Genomic DNA, 26,594 nt, shown 5'->3' on the forward strand with positions numbered 1-26,594 from the left:
GTTTTTTTTGTATAACGCGGCGGAAGGGAATCATGGCAGTACAAACAGGTGTTTCCTCACAATTGACTGTTAACAGTTCTCGCCATTTCAGAATTCTACATGTCATTCGTGAAATACTATACTTTATATCATAAAGAAACCTCGAATAATTGATTGTGTGACTAGTTGAGTGGGTTTTATTTACAGTAAACTGATAGGGATTGAAAAATGAAACAATTAATATAGCGGAAGATCATAAATCATACGAATATTATTACCAATATATCTGTCAGACATAAATCCTGTTTGAACTTCAATAATGAAATTGGGGAACACCTTTTAGTTAGTACAACAAAATTTAATGAAGCATTACTAAATGAACGTTTGATGGCACGTTAATGCTTAATTAAAGTTTGATACAACCGGGTCCAGTCTACTAGCGGGGATTATAAGTCCTCTTTTTGAATCCGGACTTCAGTGTATCGTACGATCGAATGTAGTCATTCAATCCTCCCGTCTGGCAAGTGCTGTTGAGCTGTTTGTTGATAATAGCTATGTTGTAGGTGGCTCAAGTTGGCGACGTCATGAAAGCGGATATGGTTATAAAGTGGCGTGTTTGTAACTGAAGCCTGAAGGGTGGGTTATCGGCTGACATTGAGTATTCAATTGCTGTTGGGGAAATACAGTTAGTCTTGGATACTTTTGTTGGCAGTGACCAACGCTATCTCAGGAAAGGACCATCGCTCTGAGGAGACATATCTGCAGGTACATATACAATGTTTTTAACAGACTTGTCATCGAACAACCCCCGTATTTTCGTGTAGATTATTCCGGTGACCTTTTCGCTGAAAGTATGCATTGTTTGTCATTTGATCTCAGATTTGTCAGTATTGCACAATGTTCAAAATTATACCCTTTTTCCTTGGGACATTTGTACTCAGACAAATAACGCGACCCGGACAATGTTTTTCGCAGGTCACAGTTAAATTGTCAGGTCAGATGATGGTGCACAATCAAACGGTTGATCATGTTGGGGAATTAATACACAGTCCATGTGTTCACACAAACGGTTGATCATGTTGGGAATTTAATACACAGTCAACGTGTTCACACAAACGGTTGATCATGTCGGGAATTTAATACACAGTCAACGTGTTCAGACAAACGGTTGATCATGTCGGGAATTAAATACACAGTCAACGTGTTCAGACAAACGGTTGGTCATGACGGGAATTTAATACACAGTCAACGTGTTCAGACAAACGGTTGATTATGTCGGGAATTTAATACACAGTCCACGTGTTCAGACAAACGGTTGATTATGTCGGGAATTTAATACACAGTCAACGTGTTCAGACAAACGGTTGATTATGTCGGGAATTTAATACACAGTCCACGTGTTCAGACAAACGGTTGATTATGTCGGGAATTTAATACACAGTCAACGTGTTCAGACAAACGGTTGATTATGTCGGGAATTCAATACACAGTTCACGTGTTCAGACAAACGGTTGATTATGTCGGGAATTTAATACACAGTCCACGTGTTCAGACAAACGGTTGATTATGTCGGGAATTTAATACACAGTCAACGTGTTCAGACAAACGGTGTCGGGAATTCAATACACAGTCCATGTTCAGACAAACGGTTGATTATGTCGGGAATTCAATACACAGTCAACGTGTTCAGACAAACGGTTGATTATGTCGGGAATTCAATACACAGTCAACGTGTTCAGACAAACGGTTGAGACCAGAGAGGAATCGACACACAGAATAGGTGTTTGTACAAACGTTATAGATGCCCGGAATAAAATACAAAATATCCACACAAACAATCAATTATATCGGGAATTTAAAACAAAGCCACGCATTATCAGAAAAAGACATGTTGCTCTGTATATGGAAGACTTAAGACAAGGACACACAAGGTCAGATGCACAGTAAATAAGCACACGTTGGTTGTCCTCTTGGCTGGGGTTTACGGGAAAGGTTTGACATGAAGTGTTTGATATCTGATAAATAGGGAAGCAAGTACTATAGTGTTATCTCCGGTATGAAAGTATTGTGGTTCTTTAGATAATTGTACCATGTCAAAGTAGTACTGGGTTGTAGTTCCGCAAAAATGTGAATGTGGAGTTTGAAATTTCTCACGATTGCTGACGGTGCTTTTAGGGAACAAGGATTGCTCGGTGTTCTGAGGAGCAGCATTTGGCGTCCCTATGATCATGAACCCCCATTAGCGTTGATAATGTTCCTAGGTTTGTCAGCTTCATATCCGTGACCTGTCATCATGCTGAAGGGGCTGTGACCTCATCATGGTGCTGATGGGGCGCTGTGACCTCATTATGCTGAAGGGGCTGTGACCTCATTATACTGAAGGGGCTGTGACCTCATTATGCTGGGCCAGACCTCATTATGCTGGAAGGGGCTGTGACCTCATGCTGGGGGCTGTGACCTCAATATGCTGAAGTGATGTGACCGCATCTTGCTGAAGGGGCGGTGACCTCATCATGCTGAAGGGGCAGTGACCTCATTATGCTGAAGGGGCTGTGACCTCATTATGGGGGGCTGTGACCTCAATATGCTGAAGGGATGTGACCTCATCATGCTGAAGGGGCGGTGACCTCATCATGCTGAAGGGGCGGTTACTTCATCATGCTGAAGAGGGCGGTGACCTCATCTTGCTGAAGGGGCGGTGACCTCATCATGCTGAAGGGGCAGTGACCTCATCATGCTGAAGGGCTGTGACCTCATTATGGGGGCTGTGACCTCATCATGCTGAATGGGCAGTGACCTCATTATGCTGAAGGGGCTGTGACCTCATTATGGAGGGGCGGTGACGTCATCATGCTGAAGAGGGGCAGTGACCTCATCATGCTGAAGGGGCGGTGACCTCATCATGCTGAAGGGGCAGTGACCTCATCATGCTGAAGGGGCGGTGACCTCATCATGCTGAAGGGCGGTGACCGGCATGCTGGGCGGTGTGAGGGTGGTGATGTCATTATGCTGAAGGGATGTGACCTCATCATGCTGAAGGGCGGTAACCTCATGACCTCATGCTGAAGGGGCGGTTACTTCATCATGCTGAAAGATGGGGCGGGCTGAAGGGTGACCTCATCTTGCTGAAGGGCGGTAACCTCATTATGCTGAAGGGGCGGTTACTTCATCATGCTGAAGGGAGGTGACCTCATTGAGCTGAAGGGCGGTGACTTCATCATGCTGAAGGGGCGGTGACCTCATCATGCTGAAGGGGCGGCCGAAACCTCATTGACTTCCATCTGCTGAAGGGCGGTGACCATCATCATGCTGAAGGGCGGTTACCTCAGGGCGGTTACCTCATTTTGTTGAAGGGGCGGTGACCTCATCACGCTGAAGGGTGGTGATGTCATCATGCTGAAGTGCAGTGACCTCATCATGCTGAAGGGGCGGTTACTTCATCATGCTGAAGGGGCGGTGGGGTAGCGGCGTAGCCTAGTGGTTAATGCGTCCGCTCGTCACGATGAAGTGAGTGAGTGTAGTTTTACGCTTCACTCAGCAATATTCCACCTATATGGCGGCGATCTGTAAATAATCGAGCCTGAAGGGCCGATCCCGTTAGTCGCCTCTTACGACAAATATGGGTTACTGAACATCAATTCTAACCCGGATCTTCACAATGAAGACCTGGGTTCGATTCCAATGTGTGTGAAGCTCATTTCTGGTGTGCCCTCCCGTGATATTGCTGGAATATTGCTAAAAGCGGCGTAAAACTAGGCTCACTCATCATGCTGAAACGGCATGAAATGTTGCTTAATACACAGGGGCGTGTCACGCTTAGAAACAGCGTTAGAAAGACATACAGGTATATAGACCCCACCCTAGTACTATATAAAAGGAAAGGGATGTAACGACGGAACCACCCCCTCCTCAATCTAAGTTAGATTTCACCATCTATGGCCGACAAGTGAGTATGATTGCCGATGGTTTTGGAGAAAATGCCTGCTTACTGTCGAGGAAATGATTTGTAGATGTTGCAATAAGTTTTTAGACCCGTGGAATGCCGCTGCCGATCGGATCTAGCCCTACATAGGTGCTGTCAACTTTGACTGAGGAGGGGGTGGTTCCGTCGTTACATCCCTTTCCTTTTATACAGTACTAGGGTAGGGTCTATATACCTATATGTCTTTCCAACGCTGTTTCTAAGCGTGACACGCCCCTGTGGCTTAAAAACCATCAACAAGGGTTGACAATCAACAACAACGAGGCGTATATAAAAATTTATCATACATTATCCGAAATGATTCTCCAGCATGCTGCTGATATTCCAGCCCGATAAAGTGGTATTGATATCCCATGATTGTATATCATTGGTAATGACATGAACATATAATATGTAGGCATAAATCACTGCGAATGTAACTATGTATGCAGAACACGAACCCTTTTAACGTCATCTCCATAGTCCTGTTATTAACCCCTTTCATGTCTGAACCACACACATTTTGCACATAGAACCACGTAATAGTATTTAAGGTCTTCCATGTATTGCATTCGAAGACCGCCTCCGTGGTGTAGTGGTTAGAGCGTCCGCCCGGAGAGCGGAAGGTCGCGGGTTCGATCTCCGACCACGTCATACCAAAAGACGATAAAATATGGTACTTGTTGGTCCCTGCCTGGCGCTCGGCATTAATGGGTACAACAAGGACTGGTCGGCTCGGAGTCAGTATAATGTGTCTGAGTGGGGTATTCATGCTTCACTGCGGCGTGGTATCTCAGTGGGCTAGCACTATAAAACCAGCTTCAGTCTGGGCTAGTACAAGCAGCCGCACATACACATGCACACGCATGCACGTCGTCATATGAGCGAAATATTCTCAAGCACGACGTTAAACCCAATTTCACCTCACCTATTGCATTCGATAGCAGCTTTAATGTTCAGATAGAGAACGATCATTTGATATCCAAAATACAAAATGGCATTGATAAAAGCCATAGATTCCATCAGCTGCTATAATACTAATCAATAGTGGATACACTGTTGAAATGTTGATGTTGCATTCCTCTTTTGTTGCTTTGGGTCAACCATTTGATTTGAACGCTAGTCAGCAATGCGTGTCGTATGTATACTGAGAGAGAAAAAAAATAAGGGATCGCATAAAATTATATATATATGCAAAACAATATAGATGTGATCCCTATTCTTTTCCTTCAGTAAAACAGGGAAGTGATATTGTTTGCTTGACTATGACACGTTGACCGCTGTTTGCGGGCATTGGTGGTAGAGCGTGTAGCGCTGTGATTGGTTGCGTTGTCTATCACCCCGTGAATATCCAGGTAAGAAGTGGTCTCGGTGGCTGAGCGGGTTAGGCGGCTGACATTGTGTGCTGGCGATTAGGTGCCTGACTGTGAGGGTGTAGGTTCGAATCCCGGATGGGACTGAACCCCACCAAAGTTCAAGAATCTGTACTTTACTAAGAAAGTGTAATCCCAAATAACATATATTATAAGAATTGGTCCCAGAACCAATGCTTGCCGAAAGAGGCGACATGGAAGTCAACGCAATGAAGAGGGAAGGCAGTGCCAGTTCATCGCAACGCATCAAAAGTCTTCTTATTGGAGGGTTGTTCTTCGAATCAGTTATAGATACTGTCAAAGAAGAGTCCTTACATAGCAGATTTATACAACAGAATACATTTACACCGGGACAAGATACGAGTGAGATAACCATAGCATACATTATTCACATTGATTGCTTTAGATGGTCCCAGTGCCCAGTCTTTATTATGCATGTGCAATTACCTCATTCCCGGTCACTATGCATAATCCATGTAACGGAAATTACAAAGGTATTGTACTCAATCCATTGTTTCCCGGACAACACCTGTACAAGAGGAGGTACCAGTGACTATAAAGCGCTCATAGTATGTTCAGTATGTTCCATGGCGATATCGACCGACCATGAAGGCAACACCTGGGCGAGAAAACCAGGAATATCACCACGACCAATAGCTTGGCAACTGTTGGGAGGCTAGTTTTGAACAGGCTTCACGTGATCCATTCGCAAAACAGCAGCGGTCGTTTCACTCTGGTATAACACGGCAGGTCAGGAATTGTCTTTGTATACATTAATGCTAACCCTAAACTTTGTCCGGTGAATTCTAAACAGTTCGTTTTCTTCTTCTGTTTCTTCTGTCGTATTTGCTGCTATCACTATCCGCAGATATACACAGATACAGTCAGTCAATGAGTGAATTGAGTTGAGTTTTACGCCGTTTTTACCAATGTTCCAGCAGTATCACGGCGGGGGACACCAGAAATGGGCTTCACACATTGTACCCATGTGGAGAATCGAACCCGGGTCTTCGGCGTGACGAGCGATCGCTTTAACCTTTAGGCTACCCCACCGCCCGAGATAAAGTCAGAGCGTTTGTTTGTTTCAGATACGGGTGGTCATTGTTTTTAACCTCTTGTGGCGTCAGGAGGAGAAAGGCAAACGGTTAAAATGGCGGTGAGTAGAGAAATAATAATATCAAGAACACAATACGTCCAGATAGTTGACATAATCTCTGAAAATCACAAGAATGTATTTTCTTTGTTCCAATGTTCCTATGTGATCTCAGAACTATAGTGACTCGCCTGTTCATACTGTTTGCTGAACCGTCAATCAAAACAAAACATTCACTCATGTTTGACGGTGACTGAAAATAGATCAATTATGAAATTGTTATTCGATTGGTGCCCATATGAATCTGAGCTGTAACGAAATTGTACCAGTGTCTAGTTTCGTAATAAAGACCTGTATTTAATTAGTAGAATATATGAAGGATTGGGTGAGTGAGTGAGTGAGTTTAGCTTTACGCCGCAGCGGTCTGTACATAATCGAGTGTGGACCAGACAATCCAGTGCATGAACATCAATCTGCGTAACAGGGTTATTATGACATGTGTCAACCAAGTCAGCGAGTCTGACCCCCTGTCTGGTTAGGCGCCTGTTACGACAAGCATGGGTTACTGAAGACCAATTCTAACCCGGGAGTTCACGGGTGGTTATTCGATGGTACGAGGAAGAGGAGAAACATATGTGCTTGGAGGCACTGTGACGATTCTGCTTTTTACATGCATTGCCAACCAGGACATAGAAGAGAATCGGCACGAACTGGTTATTGAACATGTTCCGTTATGATTCTCGTGTTTTTACAAATCTAACTTGTTATGTAATTAATCTTATGTGCTGCGTTATAACAGTGGCATAGCGATGTATTTATCTTAAGCCTCGTATCACAATACAACATTACAATATTGCATTCCTGTATGATCACACAACTACCGACCGGGAACACCTCTGCTTGTTTGGACCAGAAGGGTTTATATGGCTTGTCCCCCTTATCACTTGTCACGACTGTGCAAACAGAGCAATCAAATTTACGATGTGATAAAAGGACGCAGGACGTTGTTTCTCATGACGATACTGTAACGTAGGTAGGGCCGAATCGACCAGGAATTAGTTGCTCGGGTTTCTGTATACGAGTTTACAAGTTTTTATGCTTAACATGTATGAGAAGGGGTCGTGGTGGGGGGTTGGGGGTGTTATTGATTTTGTACATGACATGGGGGTCTACCTAACTCGATCTGAAACTCGACCCCCCGAGTAGTGCAAAATAGGCACTGGGACCGCTGCCCCACCGCCCCCAGAACATAATGACATGAACTGACAGACAAGTTTATTCAGTAAAAGGCCACAGGCCAACATACAGTCATTTGCATATGATATAGATAGTTTAGTGCACATGCTGTGTTAGAGGAACATTTCTAATGCGCTGAAGTACATGATACAGAAAAATACTGACATCTCTTATGATACAGTTATTATGTGTTTTCATAATGTTAATAAAATGGGCATTTGGATAAAATCAGTCAAATATTTCTGAATATATCTTAACCTTAAATCAGAAAAACGTTCACACTTAAGGAGTACATGGAATTCATCTTCAATAACATTTTTGTCATCCAATTTACAAAATAAACATATTCTCACCTTGTAATTAACTTTATTGTATCTTCCAGTTTCAACCGCTAAATTAAAATTACCACATCTAACTTTAGAGAGTGCAGATCTGAGATGTATATTTAAGGAATATCAGAATTTAAATAACTTTCCACATTTAAAAATGTCTTAAATTGGGAGTAATAGAAACACTTATTAGAATTTTGAATTGAAGTGGACCAACATTGACCACGTCAAACTAGTACCGATATATTTATATCTAATATGTAAAAATTCAGTATTTCTTAGTACCTGAAATTGAAAACACGAATTTGGAATGAGATGTTTTAATCTGAGATCAATCTGTTAGGTAGCAGTTTACTAAAGTTGAACTTAAATCATATTCAAAAGATTGGTCATTCGCAAAGTGAAGCAGATCTCACTTATACTGCAGTGAACAGTATGGGAATACATAACGAAACATACCACTTACGTGATTACAACTCCCTGTTTATTGCATAGAGCGGCATTTCGATGTACATCGTTCAGGATAAACAAGCTGATTGATTGATTACATCACTTGGACAATGGAGTGAATTTAGGCTTGTTGATCTTACTCTCCTGTTGGCCCCAACGACGTGCTACTTGCTGAAGTACCTGTTGTTAATTTGCTGCTTGTCACTATGCATATATACCTCTATTCACCTGGTTGTAGTAACTTTCATCTTGATAACGGTGTGAGAATATACATGGAAACTCCCCTCTATCGACCTTTGGTCCAAACGGATGAGTTAAGAAACAAGGTCGATGTCCCGTCCGTTAGCAATTAACATTGGATTATAGAGACAATGATGGGCCTACGTGTTGATAGAAGAGGATATTCCGGATTATGCGGGTTAGAGCACACCTAATGAGAAAACGAGCCAAATATATGTTATAAAGATAGTGTGTTATTTCAGTCTCTGTGCACTTAGCATATATACACTGAAACATAAAACACATAAAATACATAGAAGGCGTAAGCCACGAGTGGTAACGGGAGACTATATGGACAGATTTTATTTAATCATGTTACAACATGCTACATTTGACAGGAATCTAAATAGTCATATTACATCATATTACGAAATGTTACAAAATAATACAAAATTTTAAATATACATACACAAATCTATAAGTACATTATAAATATATTAATGATGTGAAAGAAGAGACGCTGAATCAGCAAACTGTCTAACAGTTAACATTCCATTTTGAAACTGGTGTCTCAGTTCTTGAAGACGACGTTCCAGGTATCGGTATTTCCTTTTCGTTGGTTGTCTTTGGCCTTCGGCATATTGCACCAACGAGGTGTAGGAATAAACTTATGTTCAAGTTGATCATTAGCCATTTCGAAATCGAATGTACACTTTCATGCTTCTTCTCATTATATATCCCCATGTAATTAGAGGGGAACTGATCCAGAGCGATTAATGTTTCTCGCCAACAGCCTAATTACCAAACCAAACTGCAAGCTGGTCGGTATCTGCTTCCTCAACAGTGACGGACACAGGGGCTGGGCTTCTGGCCACCTTGACAAAATTTCTTCAACCTAAACAGATGACCAAGCCAAGAAAGACACAAGTGGATTGATTGCTCATTATTGGCTAATTAAATTACTTTTTTAAAGAATGGCGGACATCATGCAATTAGTTGCCATGTGTGCGATCTTGGATGACCAATGAGATTATAAACCAATGTGAAAAAAATTGAAACGATGTATCCCTTTTTCGCATATTAGACTGTTGAAAGACACTTGACATGGAACAGGATTCTTTGTCAGCTGCAGATGAATGGCATATTGTTCCTTTATGTGAGAAATTTCACTGTCAAATTTGAGGCTGTCAAAATCGGGACTAAACCTATGTGGATAGTGATGGATACATTCCTTGAACAAGGTAATAGTCTGACATTGTTGCAGACTTTAGTCTGTTTGATTTCTAATATTTGCATTTTGTATTTATTTATTTGTGGTAGCATTCAACAGAATCATTTTTTTCGTCGTGTAGCGTAATGAGACAGACAACATACACAAGGTCATACCTAGGGCGTGTGTGATTCCTGTTGGCATTCTATAAAATGTCTAGATATTACAGTCATGTTATAAATACACTATAAGTATAAGCAGATCGTATGCTGTTCATTAAGTTTCAAATTGCATACAAATATGACAATAAAATAATTAGGATTATAAGACAAAATATAAAGACATACATTGACTTCGATATTTTTCATTCCTGACGTTTTTATCCATTGCCAGATGATTAAACTTCAAAATGTTTTCATTTCAACTTATCTTCTACATGTAGGTATTCAGCCGTCACAGCGAACGTAATCAGCTGTTGAAAATAAACAAAGCTCAATCTTAAAATCTACGCTGTCGCCATATTGGCTACACCGGTCACGTGACGAGACGAGGCATACGCTAAGGGGCTTTTCGAGAAGTGACCACTCGCCGGTATATAGTCTCCCTCCTTCTATCAACCACCAGCTTGTAATAACACGTCACATGAGATTAGCCATGTGCTAAAATAACACCCAAACGTCAAAGCGTACCCCTTGTCAACGTCCTGAGCCTTATAAAAGTCGAAAGGTCGGCTTCCTCAGTCGACACCTTCTCAAACTTTTGTCATGTAAGTGGTAATAATTCCTGAGCATTAGAGAACAGATTGGTTTGCTTATTTTGGAATTTAATGCTTTTCATAAACTAGAATCTCATGAACCATTTGTCTCTGGAATCATCTGTGATATGAACTTGTGTAGTGATTTCTCTAGAAATTATTTAACATGATCTAAAATGAATAATGCATTAAACATTTAGTCACCTTTTATTGTCAATGACCAAATTAATTAGTTACACTATGAAGTTTTTAAGAAGGAATTCATTTGGGTTGTTTTTGCCTCAGTCCGCCCGTGTGTGGACAACACAACCAATTATCTATTAACAAGTTCATGATATTTCGTGAATATTCCAACTGCATAACACCGTCTCTGACCACAAACCCAAACTGGTTGTTCTCTAGTCGCCTAAACCCCAATTCGCCTACAGTCTTAAAGCAACATTTCATGGTCTGTTGACTGTTGATTACGCAATGATAAACCACCCAAACGGTCGGTTTATGCCCGATCAAAGATGTAGATCAATGAGGGATAATCTGATTTTTGGCAACATCCCAGAAACAGAAAGTACCCCGACTTTTGAAAGTTCCGAAGTGTTACTCAGAGAGTTCATCGAATCCAAATTGCACCTAGACAGCCAGAATATAAAATTCAAAAGAGTCCACAGGATTGGGCGCCCCCGTCGTCCACAACGACCAGGTGATACAGTGAAACCACGCCCCCTCATTGCTAAATTCATATATACAACTGAGAGGGACTCTGTTAAGAGAGCTGCCAGAGAACTAAAGGGAACTAATTTTTCAATTGCTGAACAATTTCCTGAAGAAATCAGTTGTTACAGAAGAGATGTACTGTTACCTCTGCTGAGGGATGCAAGAAAGAACAATAAAAGAGCCTACATGTCCGTTGATAAACTCTACGTAGATAATGTGTTACAAAAGGCCCCACCCCACCTTACCGGGTACAACAGCATGTTCCTAACACCACTCATAGATAGGAAAACGACGGTGGTCACGAGGATGTGCCTGTACTGTGCACTTACAGTAAAGCTAAACATGCCCATGCATGTTGCCCAGTGCACAAGCTAAAAGTCACTCATCCGAGAAACAGTGACCCGGCGAACAAGAAAAATGCACCTATCTGTATAGAAACTGTACACAGTGCCAGTGAAGATAATTGTTTTAACAATGTCACCGTAGAAAATGCCAAGAATTCTCTAAATATTGTTGGTGATGAAACTAGTTCTGACTTTGCAAATAATAGCACACTAAAACCTGTAAATAATAACTCTTTGAACGTCACAGATACAAAAACCGAGTTTGATTATGTAAACAAGTCTACATTAGAATATTTAAATGCTCCCATTTTGAATATCGGAGATATGTCACATTCAGTGAAAAATTCCTCCGTGGAATATGTAAACAATAAACCTTTGATCAGAGATAATGAAATTGCATCTGACTATGGAAAGAATTGTATAACGAAACCTGTAAATAACAACCCTTTGAATTACAGAGATAAAGAAACTGGATCTAAGTGCATAAACATTTTGACAGTAGAATCTGCACATGGCACCTACTTGAATATCACAGATGAAGAAATTGTATCTGAATGTGTAAACAATCATGCATTAGTGTATTTAAGAGATAACTATCTGAATACATCAGATAAAGAAACTGCATCTAAATGGGTGAAAAATCCCACAGTAGAATCTGCACATGGCACCTATTTGATTATCACAGATCAAGAAATTGCATCTGATTGTGTAAACAATCACACATTAGAATATGTAAGTAATAACTATCTGAATACATCAGATAAAGAAACTGCATCTAAATGGGTGGACAACCTCACAGTAAAATCTGCACATGGCACCTATTTGAATATCACAGATGAAGAAATTGCATCTGATTGTGTAAACAATCACACATTAGAGTATGTAAGTAATAACTATCTGAATACATCAGATAAAGAAACTGCATCTAAATGGGTGAAAAATCCCACAGTAGAATCTGCACATGGCACCTATTTGAATATCACAGATGAAGAAATTGCATCTGATTGTGTAAACAATCACACATTAGAATATGTAAGTAATAACTATCTGAATACATCGGATAAAGAAACTGCATCTAAATGGGTGAAAAGTCCCACATTAGAATCTGCACATGACACCTATTTGAATATCACAGATGAAGAAATTGCATCTGATTGTGTAAACAATCACACATTAGAGTATGTAAGTAATAACTATCTGAATACATCAGATAAAGAAACTGCATCTAAATGGGTGGACAACCCCACAGTAGAATCTCCACATGGCACCTATTTGAATATCATAGATGAAGAAATTGCATCTGATTGTGTAAACAATCACACATTAGAGTATGTAAGTAATAACTATATGAATACATCAGATAAAGAAACTGCATCTAAATGGGTGGACAACCCCACAGTAGAATCTGCACATGGCACCTATTTGAATATCATAGATGAAGAAATTGCATCTGATTGTGTAAACAATCATGCATTAGAGTATGTAAGTAATAACTATCTGAACTCATCAGATAAAGGAACTGCATCTAAATGGGTGAACAACCCCACTGGCACCTAATATCATAGATGAAGAAATTGCATCTGAGATGTAAGTAATAACTATCTGAACTCATCAGATAAAGAAACTGCATCTAAATGGGTGAACAACCCTACAGTAGAATCTGCACATGGCACCTATTTGAATATCACAGATGAAGAAATTGCATCTGATTGTGTAAACAATCATGCATTAGAGTATGTAAGTAATAACTATCTGAATACATCAGATAAAGAAACTGCATCTAAATGGGTGAACAATCCCACAGTAGAATCTGCACATGGCACCTATTTGAATATCACAGATGAAGAAATTGCATCTGATTGTGTAAACAATCACACATTAGAGTATGTAAGTAATAACTATCTGAATACATCAGATAAAGAAACTGCATCTAAATGGGTGAACAACTTCACAGTAGAATCTGCACATGGCACCTATTTGAATATCACAGATGAAGAAATTGCATCTGATTGTGTAAACAATCATGCATTAGTGTATGTAAGTAATAACTATCTGAACTCATCAGATAAAGGAACTGCATCTAAATGGGTGAACAACCCTACATTAGAATTTGCACATGATAACTATATGAATATCTCAGATGAAGAAATTGCATTTGACTGTTCAAATAACTCCACTATGCAAACTGTAAATAATACTCCCCTGAATATCATGGATAATGAAATTATAACTGATTGTGCAACCAAGGCAACATTTGAAACTGTACATGACCATTCCTTGAACGTCATAGATAAGGGAAGTGTTAATAATGATTGTGTTTCTTCTGCTGCTGCGGACGGTAATGTTGATGGTGATAGTGATCTTGATGATAATGATGTTGTTGATGTTGTTGATGTTGTTGATGATGATGATGATGATGATGATGATGATGATGATGATGATGATGATGATGATGGTGATGATGATGTTAATAACAAAGATGATGCTTTTGCAAATGATTATAGTCAACAGATAGTAAGCTTTTTAAATCTTAATGTGTGTGGTCTAAGAAAGAGACTTGAATATGCCGAATTTACAGAGTTTATTGAGAAGTATGACATTATTGGTCTGCAAGAAACCAAAACTGACATCTTTGATGATCTAAGATTACATGGATATGAATTACATATTCATCACAGGTCTGGGTCCTTAAGAAAATCAGGTGGTATTGGTTTTGCAATCAGAAATACTTTAAAAGATTTAGTCACATGTCTAGAAGAAGAAAGCACTTATGTTCTGTGGATTAAGATATCAAAGTCTGTGTTTCACATTGATCAGGATATGTACATTGGTAATGTATATCTCCCACCTGAAGGTTCTAAGTATGTGAATTGTAACGCATTTAATGAGATTGAACAATCCCTATTACACTATCTATCAGTCAGTGATTATGTAAGCCTTATGGGGGATTTCAATGCCAGAACTAACACTATGTGTGATTACCTTTTACTTGATAAGCACATTGTTGATGATTTCGAAATGGACGTACCACAACTTGAAAATGATATTAACCCTCTGAATATACTAGACAAACTGAGCCTACCACACCAGAGGTGCACACAAGATAAAGATGGGGCTAACAACTTTGGGTTTAAATTGATAGAATTGTGTAAGAATTTAAATCTCTTTATCTGTAATGGAAGAGTTGGTTCAGACAAAACAATCGGCAAAGCAACATGTAAAGGCAAATCTGTTGTGGACTATGTTATTTCGTCACCATCATGTCTATGTCTTTTGTTAATTTTGAAATAATTGATTACTCACCATTATATTCAGATGTCCACTGCCCTGTTCAATTTGTTTTAAAATCCCATAGAAACATCACCAATGAAATTGTCCATCCCTCGGTAAATCCAATGGAAGATAACATTACTATAGGCAAACCGTTACGATATGATACCAAAAATCGGACCTCTACTGCAATAATATAAATGTTGATAATATCGCACGCCTCACTGAGCGTACACAATGCGCAAGCGAACGCGGTGTTGACCCAGATCTGGTCAACGAGCTTGCAACAGACATAGCGCACGTGCTGGTGGACGCTGCACGCGAAACTTTCGGCGTCAGGAGTGTTCGCGCGAATCGTCCCAAACAGAATAGAAAGAAAAAAAGATAAACCGTGGTTTAACAATGAGTGTAGGACAATGCGAAAATCATTCCATAAAGCTAAAAGAAAATATAAGTCACGTAACACTCCATTAAATAGAACGCATTATCATCAAACGTCAAGAGCATATAAAAAATGTATGGACAAAAGTATGCGACAATTTCAAAATGAGACCACTAAACAGTTTCGTGACCTTATGAAACACTCGCCCAAAGAATACTGGAAGCTACTGAGTAAAGGGGATATCACTAAATATGATAATACACCTGATATTGAAACATTCTTTGAGTTCTATAAAGACATTAATGGATCCCAATCTAATGAGGATATATCAGATGATGTTGTAGATGATCAACAATATGACACTGATGTCTTAAATAAGGTTATAACGGGTGAGGAAATCCTTTCGGCAATCAAATATCTTAAAAGAAATAAAGCCACTGGACTGGACTTTGTTGAAAATGATTATTTTATTGATGCTTCCACACATTTAATACCACTCCTAACCCATTTCTTTAACTTGATACTTTGTTCCGGATTTGTACCAGACTGTTGGCTAAAGGGTATAATCAGACCGATATATAAGAAAAAGGGCGAACACCTAGATCCAAACTCATATAGACCAATAACAATTCTCAGTTGTTTCGGTAAACTATTCACAAGTATACTTAATGCGAGGCTCACTAAGTTTGTCGAAGTAAATAATATTTTAACTCCAGCTCAAGCAGGATTCAGAAGAGGTTTCTCTACAAGCGACAATGTATATGCTCTACATGCTATTAGGGAAATTTTAAAACAAACAAAACGTAAACTCTATTGCGTCTTTGTTGATTTCACAAAAGCGTTCGACACTGTGTGGAGGGCTGGTCTGTGGTATAAACTGCTAAACTGTGGAATATCTGGTAGATTTCTTAACTTAGTAAAGAACATGTATAAGAATATAAAATCCACTGTCATGTTACATAATCAAATATCCTCATTCTTCCCATGCAACACGGGAGTAAGACAAGGGGAAATCTATCGCCACTTCTGTTTTCACTTTTTATAAATGATATTGAGCCATTTCTACTGAAACGAGGAAGTAAAGGTGTTAATCTAGAATACCAAACCGAAACCGAATTGATACTTTGCCTGCAGTTTATTGTCTTGCTATATGCAGATGATGCTGTCGTATTCAGTGAAGACCCTGAAGACTTACAACAATCACTCGACACTTTTCATGTATATTGTTCACGATGGAAACTAAAAGTAAACTTGTCCAAAACCAAAATAATAGTTTTTGGAAGCGGGCCTGCTAAAAACAGTAAACTAAAATATAAATTCACGTTCGGCAATCAAACTATCGAAATGGTTGATACTTATACCTACCTTGGAATAAAGTTACACAGAAACGGGAGATTTGTAGAAGCCATTAAAGTCTTAGCAGAAAATGCAACAAAAGCTATGTTCTTATTATTAAAAAAAGCACGACGAGTTAATCTATCGTTGGACTGTTTAATATCGGCATTTGACACTTTGATTGCTCCGATCCTAATGTACTGCTCTGAAATCTGGGCATTTGAAAACATAAAACTAATTGAAAAGGTTCATTTAAAATTTCTTAAGTTGGCAGCAGGTCTTCGAAATTCAACACCAAACTATATGATTTATGGAGAACTTGGTAGGGAACCCCTCTACATCAAAATATATAAACGTGCTATTCTATTCTGGCACAAAATGGCAAGTCATAATGAAACTCCAAAACTAACAAATATTATCTACAGATTTATCACCAGTAATTTCACTGACAACACTGAAAAACTACTATGGACAACGTTCGTTAAGAAAATATTAAATAACTGTGGATTAGGTGATATATTTGACAATCCGTTTATGTGTTCTTCACGGTGGTTAGCTTCAAAAGTTGAAGAAATATTGAAAGACCAGTTCCTGCAGAACTGGCATAGTTCCATTATTGAAAGCCCGAAAGGTGTGTACTATAAAATGTTTAAAGAAAATATAAGTTTTGAAAAATACCTTTATCTACCAAAAAACGTCTATTATCCAATCTTGAAATTTAGAACAACAAATCACAACTTACCAGTTGAAACCGGACGCTGGTCTGATACCCCAAGAGTGGAACGTTTGTGCCATCTATGTAATTCCCCGGCGGTTGGTGATGAGTTCCACTACCTGTTCAGGTGTGAAGCCCTTCTCCAGCCGCGGTCTATACACATACGTAAAGATCTCTACGAATGGCCTAATATGTTCAAGCTAAAAAATGTTTATCTAGCACCAGAGTAAAAAATGTGAAAGACCTGTCTAAATTCATCAACATCATCTTCAGACTAGTTGCAGCTGCATGAGAATATTGCTAACTTACTTTGTCATATTTCATTGAAAATTTCACTATATATATGTATTTACCTTATATTGCTGTCATCTTGATTGATTATATTATCATATGCGAATTTATATTGTACTTTTCTCATGTACCACCGTTGGTGGGTTCTCTTGAGAATAAACTGTCTGTCTGTCTGTCTCTCTTTAATCAACTTAATTCATTTACTCATGATACGAGCATAGCTGTAGCCACCATAGCCACTTGCAAACCACTAAGCAAACATTCTCTTTCATTAATTAACACCGTCACGGTATGTTGACCACGCGATGTCGACACTCCGGGTTTTTTGTTCTGGCACAACATCCTATTTTTCATTTGTCGGCAGATCGGGCTGACACCAAACGGTCCATCCCTTGTGACAGGTGTTAATTATAGGGTACAATTAGAGAATGTATTCTACTACAATAAGCCTACTAGTATTATTCCCTGGCAAGGGTTTAGTTTTATGACATGTAATAAACCCTTTCCAGTCAGTCAGTGGGTCCGGTAAACTTTCATTTAATCCATGAAGTAACGTAGGTCTATGTAATTTGTGTTTATGCAAACCGTGACAGAACAAAAACTATTTGCGCTTCTGTGAATAATAAGTAAAACATACACTTAAAACGGTATTTTGGAAAATGTTAGCCAGACCAAGGGCAAATATAGCAGTCAATATCAATTTTTGACACTTAGAACAACAAGGATGCAGATGAGTGAAGTTATACCAGGGATAATCTACAACGTCTTATATATAATCTCCCTGGTTATACTAATATATAGAATTGGTTCCTAGTTGATCGCATAGGAGGCCGAATACACTCCTAGGATGACGAATACACAGTCTATACACTCATGGGGATCCTTGGGAAAAGGAGAAACTGAAAGAAGTAGTGGTTAAATCCTTCCTAAATTTACAAAAAATTCCAAGCCTTTGAAATATCATGTTTCCAATTTTGGAAATTTTTGGAAATCACCATTTTTTTTCTTGTGTAGAAACTAATAAGGGAACACATGAAAGTACAAGTGTTCCTTTATTCTTTTTTAGGTTTCTTCACAAAGTATGTGTTGAATTGTGAGGGAAATTCTGGTTCCCATGAGTATATATTCAGGGGCCTCAACACATTTTCGTATGAGTTCCCATTTCCCTAATGACTGAGAAGGGAAGCTGGGCATCCAATATTTGTTTGGGTACTGTTTGCCGTAATGATGAAGATGAGAATCATGTTGTTATCATGTGTTTCAAATATCTAACGCGAATGTGCCGTTGTCTGCTTGTTTGTAAATACATGTATCCCAACAGGTTGAAATCCATTATTTTTGTGCAGAATGAATATCAAGAAAATGCTGTTTCATTTTGTGTTCCATATTCTTGAAATTAATTTATCCTGTAAATTAATTTAAACTGTTCATGAAAATATTGTCTGCCACAAGGGTACAAGAAATTGACTAAATTCACAATTTTTTATCATGTACTGTATTCAAACTTAATGATATAAATGGTCAAATGAATAAATAACTATGATTGTTTGTGGCTGTACCCCCAAGGGGGGTTGACTTACGTAATACAAGTGTCCTCCGGGAAGGGAATCCTAACTCACTCACTCAGTCACCTTGTTGATTGCATAGGGCCTCTAACTGTCCTACCTGGTTATAATGCCAACCTGGATATAATGCCATATTTTCTCCTGGACAACCGGTGACATTATAACCAGGGTATACCGTGTTTATTGGAAAATTACCTTTAGGGTAGGGGCGGTGGGGTAGCCTAGTGGTTAAATCGTTGGCTCGTCACGCCGAAGACCCGGGTTCGAATCCCCACATGGGTACAAAGTGTGAAGCCCATTACTGGTGTCCCCCCGCCGTGATGTTGCTGGAATATTGCTAAAAGCGGCGTAAAACCAAACTCAGTCAGTACCTTTGGGGTTGGGGTAGTAAAATGATGGTTGAATCTACGCGTCATTATGTACTCGTATTTTGTCCTTTATGGTATATAAAGAAACAAAGACAAAAAGTTCGATGACAGTTTTTAAAATTTGTTTCTATATTTTAAAGAAATCTTTTTTATTCAACATGCCCAGAAATCTTTGTACCATAACCATCCACAACAGTCCCCCCGTATCCGCCCTTCCAGTTATCATTCGCACGATTAACTGACACTTCAAAATTTGCGCGTGCAGCTTCCGTTAGCACGTGCGTTATGTTATTTGTCTCGTGAATTCGGATGGTAGCAACACGTGAATCGAACGTGAGTTTATTTGATTTTTAAATTTCGATATGTATCTTTTGGTAGATTACATTAACTGCATCGGCATTGGATCGTTATTTGTTTCAAGATGAATTCGATGCTTTATTTGTGTTGCATCATGTGTATACTCTGATTTAGATAAACGTAATATTCAATATTCAAGTACAGAGAGCCAGAGTCATAGTTTATATCCACTAGAGTCTGTTTGCATTGAAAACGTACCGATGAATGTCAATTTAAACAAAAAGGTAAATCGAATAAGATGAAATTAAGTTTGCGAATCCTCATAATTTTACCTTGCCAACTGACCATTTAAATCTCAGAATTGTTTTCAACTTAGGATATAAGTTGTTTAACAAACGATCATAGTTTCAAATCGCTATTATTGGTTTGTATTACAAGGGTGTATGCACATTAAATGAAACACCGAGAACAAGTAGAGTTGGTCTAAGTTAACGCTTACCACGAACCGCACGTGCATTTGTTTCACTGTTCCATCTACTGCGCTCACCCCCTTGTAATACAAACCAATAATAGCGATTTGAATGTTTGATCGTTTGTTAAGCAACTTTTGTCCTACAATGAATACAATTCTGAGATTTAAATGTTCAGTTGGCAAGGCAAATTTATGAGGATTTGCTGTCTTAATTCCACTTTATTTGATTTACTTTTTTGTTTAAAGTGAAATTCACTGAAACAGACTATAAAGGGCCATAGGCCCAAAATACATTAAAAAATACAGTGTAGTCAGGGGCACAATGATTTTTCAAGAGTGTTTATGATAATCCTTTTATCATTAAATAGGCCCAAGTGAATTAAAGCAACATATTTTACAGTATCTAAGTTAATATTCTGGAAAATATTAACTAAGGAAAAAGGTGTATGACTTTTTAATATTTTTGTAATACACCACTCTCTTAGTTGTGAATAGGTTTCACAAATGAACAATAGATGGAATTCATCTTCATTACGGATTTACATGATGTACATAATCTTTAAATATAGTAAGTGTTGATAAAAGGCCCTGTTTCTACAACTGTCTTAAAATTACTGCACCTAAATTGTGCTAAAGCAGCTCTTAAATGGGTAGAAATGTTAAACGAGAAATAACATTCGACATTTAATATTGACTTAAAATACTGATATAGTTTCATTTGGAGGAATTACTCAAGGAAGAGTACCAAAGACTGTTTTAAATTATCTGTAAATCTTTGTTTAAATAAGATTGTAAACATTTTTACATTATCAACATATTGGCTCAACCAAACATATCCAAAACCAAAATTAAAAAGAATACTTTTAACTTTGGATACCCGTTGTAAGGCTACTTTTTAAACTCCTCGTTCATAAAAGTACTTCACCAACAACAGCAAACTTCATGAGAACATCCGATAAAGTGCTATTTAAATGAAATCCAAGAAAGAATTGAGCGATAAGGATGTCCGTGCGACAGTGGACTTCACTCAAATACAGAGAAAAAGCAATGAACATGAAGCAATAGGGTCGAGAAGTCAGTTATCGAGGGACACCGTTTAGACTGGTGATCTGCGTTGGCTGAGTGGGTTAGATCGCTGACTTTATGTGCTGGCGATCAGATGCCCTCTTGTCTTTGCGAGGATTAAAGATGTTATAAAAAACAAACCATTTGAGATGACCGCCGACTCGAAATGTTTTACAGCACAATACATTATGACATTGTACTGTGTAGCATTTCGAGTCGGGGGTCATCTCAAAAACATATTTTTGTAATTGTTAATCTTCGCAAAGACACAAGGGCCTGTGCTAGCGATTAAGTGCCTGACTATGAAAGCGATATTTTGGTGATTCCAGATGTGAAGAGCTCAGGCATGGAGCGACTTGGTAAACTGTATTAGTAACAGAATGGCGATAAATTGGTGCTTTTCCACGTGAGCTATAGTGCTTTGATACTATTTCAACATTGCTAACGTTGTATGGTCACTCTCCTTCTAACACTACCGTTCCAACACGAGCGTGCTTGTAGGGTCCGGGCAGATACTGATGGTAACATATATAACTGTTTTGTTTGTCTGTTAGGGGCGGTGGGGTAGCCTAGTGGTTAAAGCGTTGGCTTGTCACGCCGAAGACCCGGGTTCGATTCCCCACATGGGTACAATGTGTGAAGCCTATTTCTGGTGTCCCCCGCCGTGATATTGCTGGAATATTGCTAAAAGCGGCGTAAAAGCATACTCACTCACTCACTCATTGTTTGTCTGTTAGTTTTTTAACGCCGCACTCCGTTATATGCCAACTCTATGGCGTCGGTCTGTAAATGATCGAGATTGACCAGACAATCCAGTGATCAACAGCACGTGCATCCATCTACGCAACTGGGATACGATGACATGTGTCAACCCAGTCGTCAAGCCTGGCCAGCCGATCCCGTTAGTCGACTCGTACGACAAGCATGGGCTGCTAAAACAACCCAATTCTAACCCGGATCTTCACTGGGTTATACGGTGTTTGCCTGTCACTACGTGTGTATTTTTCAAACACTGCAGGATAAAAATTAAAAAATCAGGATCCGGATAGGTTGCCCTGAAAAATAATGCGGACTTCGAACCACATGTTAACTCGATCTCTATTTACTGAGTCTTCGTTTTCTGGGACACAAGCCAATAACAGCTGGCTACTGGTTCCATTCGTCCACTGATGTAGACAATATATTAACTAACGAGTTAAGCCAAGGCTCGATAATTACATAATTAATATAACTCGGCAAAGATAATTTGTCATTCCCCGAGACAATTACGTAATTAATATAACGAGGGTTTGGTAATTGTTTTGATTACCCATATAAGTTTTCGATCTAAAAAAACGCTGACAGCAGTTTCTCTAAAGGAAACACGCGATTTCTGGAATCCCCATATCCCTACGCGTGTGATGCGCCTTCATGTCATTGGCTGGAATCAGCCAATCAACATTCACCAAAAGGTGTAACCTCCCAATGGACTTACAGGAAAAATACAACCCTGTGTTATCCTTCCAGTATGCGTAATAATGTATGCTATGCTATGTAATTAGATATATACATTGGACATGTACGTATGCACAGTTTGTAACTAATTCTCCTTGTCTTGTTTGACAGCAAATGTTCCGTCGCGCCGTCGTCGTTGGTGTCGTCACGGGCGCCGTTGTGTTAGTCCTGTACAGTGTTGTTGTGACGACCAACCATTCCTTCGTCACAATGTCCATGGTCTCTCAGTACCTACCAGCGCAACCTGCCGTTGTCATAACAGTAACGCCGCAGAGTCTCAGTAGCGCCACTAATGACCACCTTCGAGTCATCCAACGGTCTTCTACAGGTCAACAGATACAATCCAGCACACCACACCACTTGGTGTTTACAACTCACCCTCCAAGTGTACATACGACAGGGTCAGATATGAAGGTCAAGATTAAAACAACTCCATACATAATTTACAGATGCTTGAAAGGACAACTCTGCGGTGGATATGCAGATCGTCAGAAAGGCATCGTTGCTGGTTACGTCATGTCGGTAATGACGGGTCGAGGGTTTGGTATAGAGATGAACAAACCTTGTGAGTTGTCAAACTTTCTCCGCCCAAATGAAGTGGACTGGACAGTCAACCCAGAGATACACCGACTCAAATCGCAGACCTTGAAAAAGCTCGACAGGTCAGCACATCCACTGCGAATGAAACTGGCTACTGATGACGTCAGCAAGATCTTCACAGAAAACATAACTTACCTCACTCTTAATACTGAATTTGCTCAATATCTGAAGAAGAATAATATTCATAGGAAAAGTCTAGGTTGGATGGCCAATGCCTCTCTGAGTGAAATCTATGCCAAATCGTGGAGGACGTTGTTTCGTTTAAAGGATGATTTGCAAAAGGATCTGGATAAATTCCTATCTCTTGTTCCAAGGAACTACTCGCTTATTTGTGCACAAATTCGTATGGGTAAGAATCCAAACATTCCAAATGATAGCGAGACAAGAAACACTGATAAAAGCGTGAAACCAATATGGGAATTTCTGGAACGGTATAACGATACGTCAAAGTATAAAATATTTGTGTCAACAGATTCAGAAAATATAAGAAACGAAAGCCTTCGATTTTTCCCAAATAATTCTTTGACACTTCCGGGTGTTATTGCGCATGTGGACAAGTCACCTCGATGTGAGGGCTTCCGGAAGGTGATACTGGACCAGGAAGTGCTGAGCCATTGTGACACCCTGTTGATCACCAACAGTGGTCTGGGGAGGATAGCAGCCTTTTTAGACAACGAGAAGACAATCTGTATTGTTTCTTGAATCGACAACTCACTAAGTGCAATTATACCTCACCAGAATTTATGCCCAAGAGATGGTAGAAGAATGCTTGTGTGCAGGTTCATGTTACCGTCCTGTTCCTAAAGGATGTATAGGTAAGAGGGCTAAATCGTTCTTCCGTCTTTTAAAAGTATCCTGGATATCAACAACGACTTGATTCTGAAATATACTTCTCAAAAGAGTTAAAGAACACCCTAATGTTACTTATTTCATCGGTCAGGGGCAGTGGGGTAGCCTAGTGGGTAAAGCGTTGGCTCGTCACGCCGAAGACCCGGGTTCGAATCCCAACATGGGTACAATGTGTGAGGACCATTTCTGGTGTCCCCCGCCGTGATGTTGCTGGAATAGTGCTAAAAGCAGCGTAAAGCCAAACCCAGTCAGTCAGTCAGTATTTCATCGGTCATGCCGGCAATAGCTGCATGGAAGAAACGAGTTCTTTACTTCTTTCGAGTGGTATATGGTGTGCTTTTATTGTCATACTTCTGAACAATAGGTCCCTGGCGCTGAGAGCGTGTAATGCCCGGATGTGTCATTCAGGGAAAGGATACTTACGGGAGTACACGTGAAGATTCGGGTTAGTGTTGGTCTTCAGCAACTCATGCTTGTCGTAAGAGGGACTAACGGGATCGGGTGGTCAGACTCGCTGACTTGATGGAAACATGTCATCGTGTTCCAGTTGTGTAGATCTATGCTCATGCTGTTGATCACTAGTCTGTCTGGTCCTGACTCGATTATTTACAGACCGCCGCCATATAGCTGGAATATTGCTGAGTGCGACGTATAACTAAACTCACTCACTCACTTTAGGGAAGGAGCTAGTGGTGACTTACTAACACTGTAAACTGTATGAGATTACTTCTCTACGCATCAGCAGCAGTGGGGTAGCTTACTGGTTAAAGCGTTCGCTCGCCACTCGGAAGACTCGAACAAAGCGGTATAGTGTGGGAGGATAGAGGACTAAGGATTTGATATTCTGGATAACAATTGTGCATATTGATGCTCATGCTGTTGATCACAGGATTGTCTGGTCCAGACTTGATTATTTACTGCTGAGTGCGGCGTAAAACTAAACTCACTCACTCACTATTCTGGTTGATGTGGTGATGGGATGGATGTGGCTGAAGATTAACGCCGCACTAAGCAATATTCCAGCTATATCTCGGATTTTATATGGAGAGTTGATACTTTTAAGCCGCAGCTGCCAAACACGGTGTACCTTGTAACTAACGCTTGGGACCTAAGTGTCCATTTTCAAGCCCGCCTCTCCCTACCCCGATATGTTTTAAGAGATAACTGATAAACGTTTTGTACCCACACAGTAAGATAACAGTCACACGTCTTGCCTCTATATATTTACTTATGCATTTTTTACAAACCAAACCCTGGATTCCTCGGTTGTACTTTCAGCTAGACAAACGTTTCGTATCTTAAAAATATGTAATTGTAATAGCAACCACTGAGTCCTTTTAAACTGAAAAGGAGCCCCAGTGATATAGAAGATTAAAAATCTAGACTTGGTTCGTTTATCCTGCGTTCACATCGCTCCCGTTTTCACCAAACTGCGATACGGCACGAAAAGTGAAAAAGTCGGATTACTATCCTCCATTGACGGATCTGTGTGTGTGTGTGCGTGCGTGCGTGCGTGCGTGCGTGTGGAGAGAAAATTCCTTCATCCGCCTATGTCCTCAATGGTCTGAGGGTCCAGAGCGCACGGCTAAGCACTCCCAACAATAGCAGGTGCGCCCCGTAACATTCGGGAAACTCAGTGGATTTAGTCTAGTCGGTTTACAAATCGTGACTGTGCATGACAGACATTTCGCCCTTTGTTACAGAGGGTGTGCCTGGAATGAGATACGTCGTGACCCAGTGATCACCTGCTAGTTGATAACCGTAAACTAAGGCATGTGGGCGTATTTCTCATGTACGAATTGCGCAATAACAAAGAGATCCTTTCACGACTTTACACAACAGCTGCAGCTAAGCTTTTGTATCAGGTCCAGCTTATTTTCATATTGAGACTCACACAGAATAAGATTAATTTTCCTCATCCACGCACGCAAAAGTATATGCTTAATTTTATTGAAATATTAAAGATAACCATCCCAAAACGCTTCAGAGGAGGACTCGAAATTTTATTTTTTTTTGGTGTGTTTTTAAGTGAATCAGTATTTCCAGTTAACCCTAGTTGAAAGACTGTTATTACATTCAAGAAGGATTGGTTCGTCGTTTTACAGCGGCACGTATATTTCACATTCAGTCTGATAATAGAGCCTGATTTAATCCTTATTATTTTGAAACGAAGATGGCTTCAACCAACTTGCTAAACAGCTCATTTCCGGTGCTTTTCGAAAGCGTAACGAA

The 26,594-nt window shown here is 39.7% G+C and overlaps 1 protein-coding gene across 3 annotated transcripts; it reads left to right on the forward strand.

The window, feature by feature from the left end:
* The first annotated feature begins 543 nt into the window (after positions 1-543).
* LOC124259313 lies at positions 544-24,891 on the forward strand. Of its 3 annotated transcripts, none has more exons than XM_046693423.1 (3): positions 544-744; positions 6,402-6,469; positions 23,025-24,891. In XM_046693423.1, exons 2-3 carry the CDS (start codon positions 6,464-6,466, stop codon positions 24,213-24,215), a joined length of 1,197 nt encoding a protein of 398 aa, XP_046549379.1. In that variant the 5' UTR covers positions 544-744; positions 6,402-6,463; the 3' UTR covers positions 24,216-24,891. The 3 variants fall into 3 exon arrangements, with proteins under 3 accessions (XP_046549379.1, XP_046549378.1, XP_046549377.1); XM_046693422.1 differs by lacking the exon at positions 544-744 and adding an exon at positions 5,807-6,063; XM_046693421.1 differs by lacking the exons at positions 544-744; positions 6,402-6,469 and adding an exon at positions 19,880-19,918.
* The last annotated feature ends 1,703 nt before the right edge of the window (positions 24,892-26,594 follow it).

The sequence above is a fragment of the Haliotis rubra genome, unplaced genomic scaffold (genome assembly GCF_003918875.1).
Source record: "Haliotis rubra isolate DU_JTF1 unplaced genomic scaffold, ASM391887v1 Scf717, whole genome shotgun sequence".
Lineage (NCBI taxonomy): Eukaryota > Metazoa > Mollusca > Gastropoda > Lepetellida > Haliotidae > Haliotis > Haliotis rubra.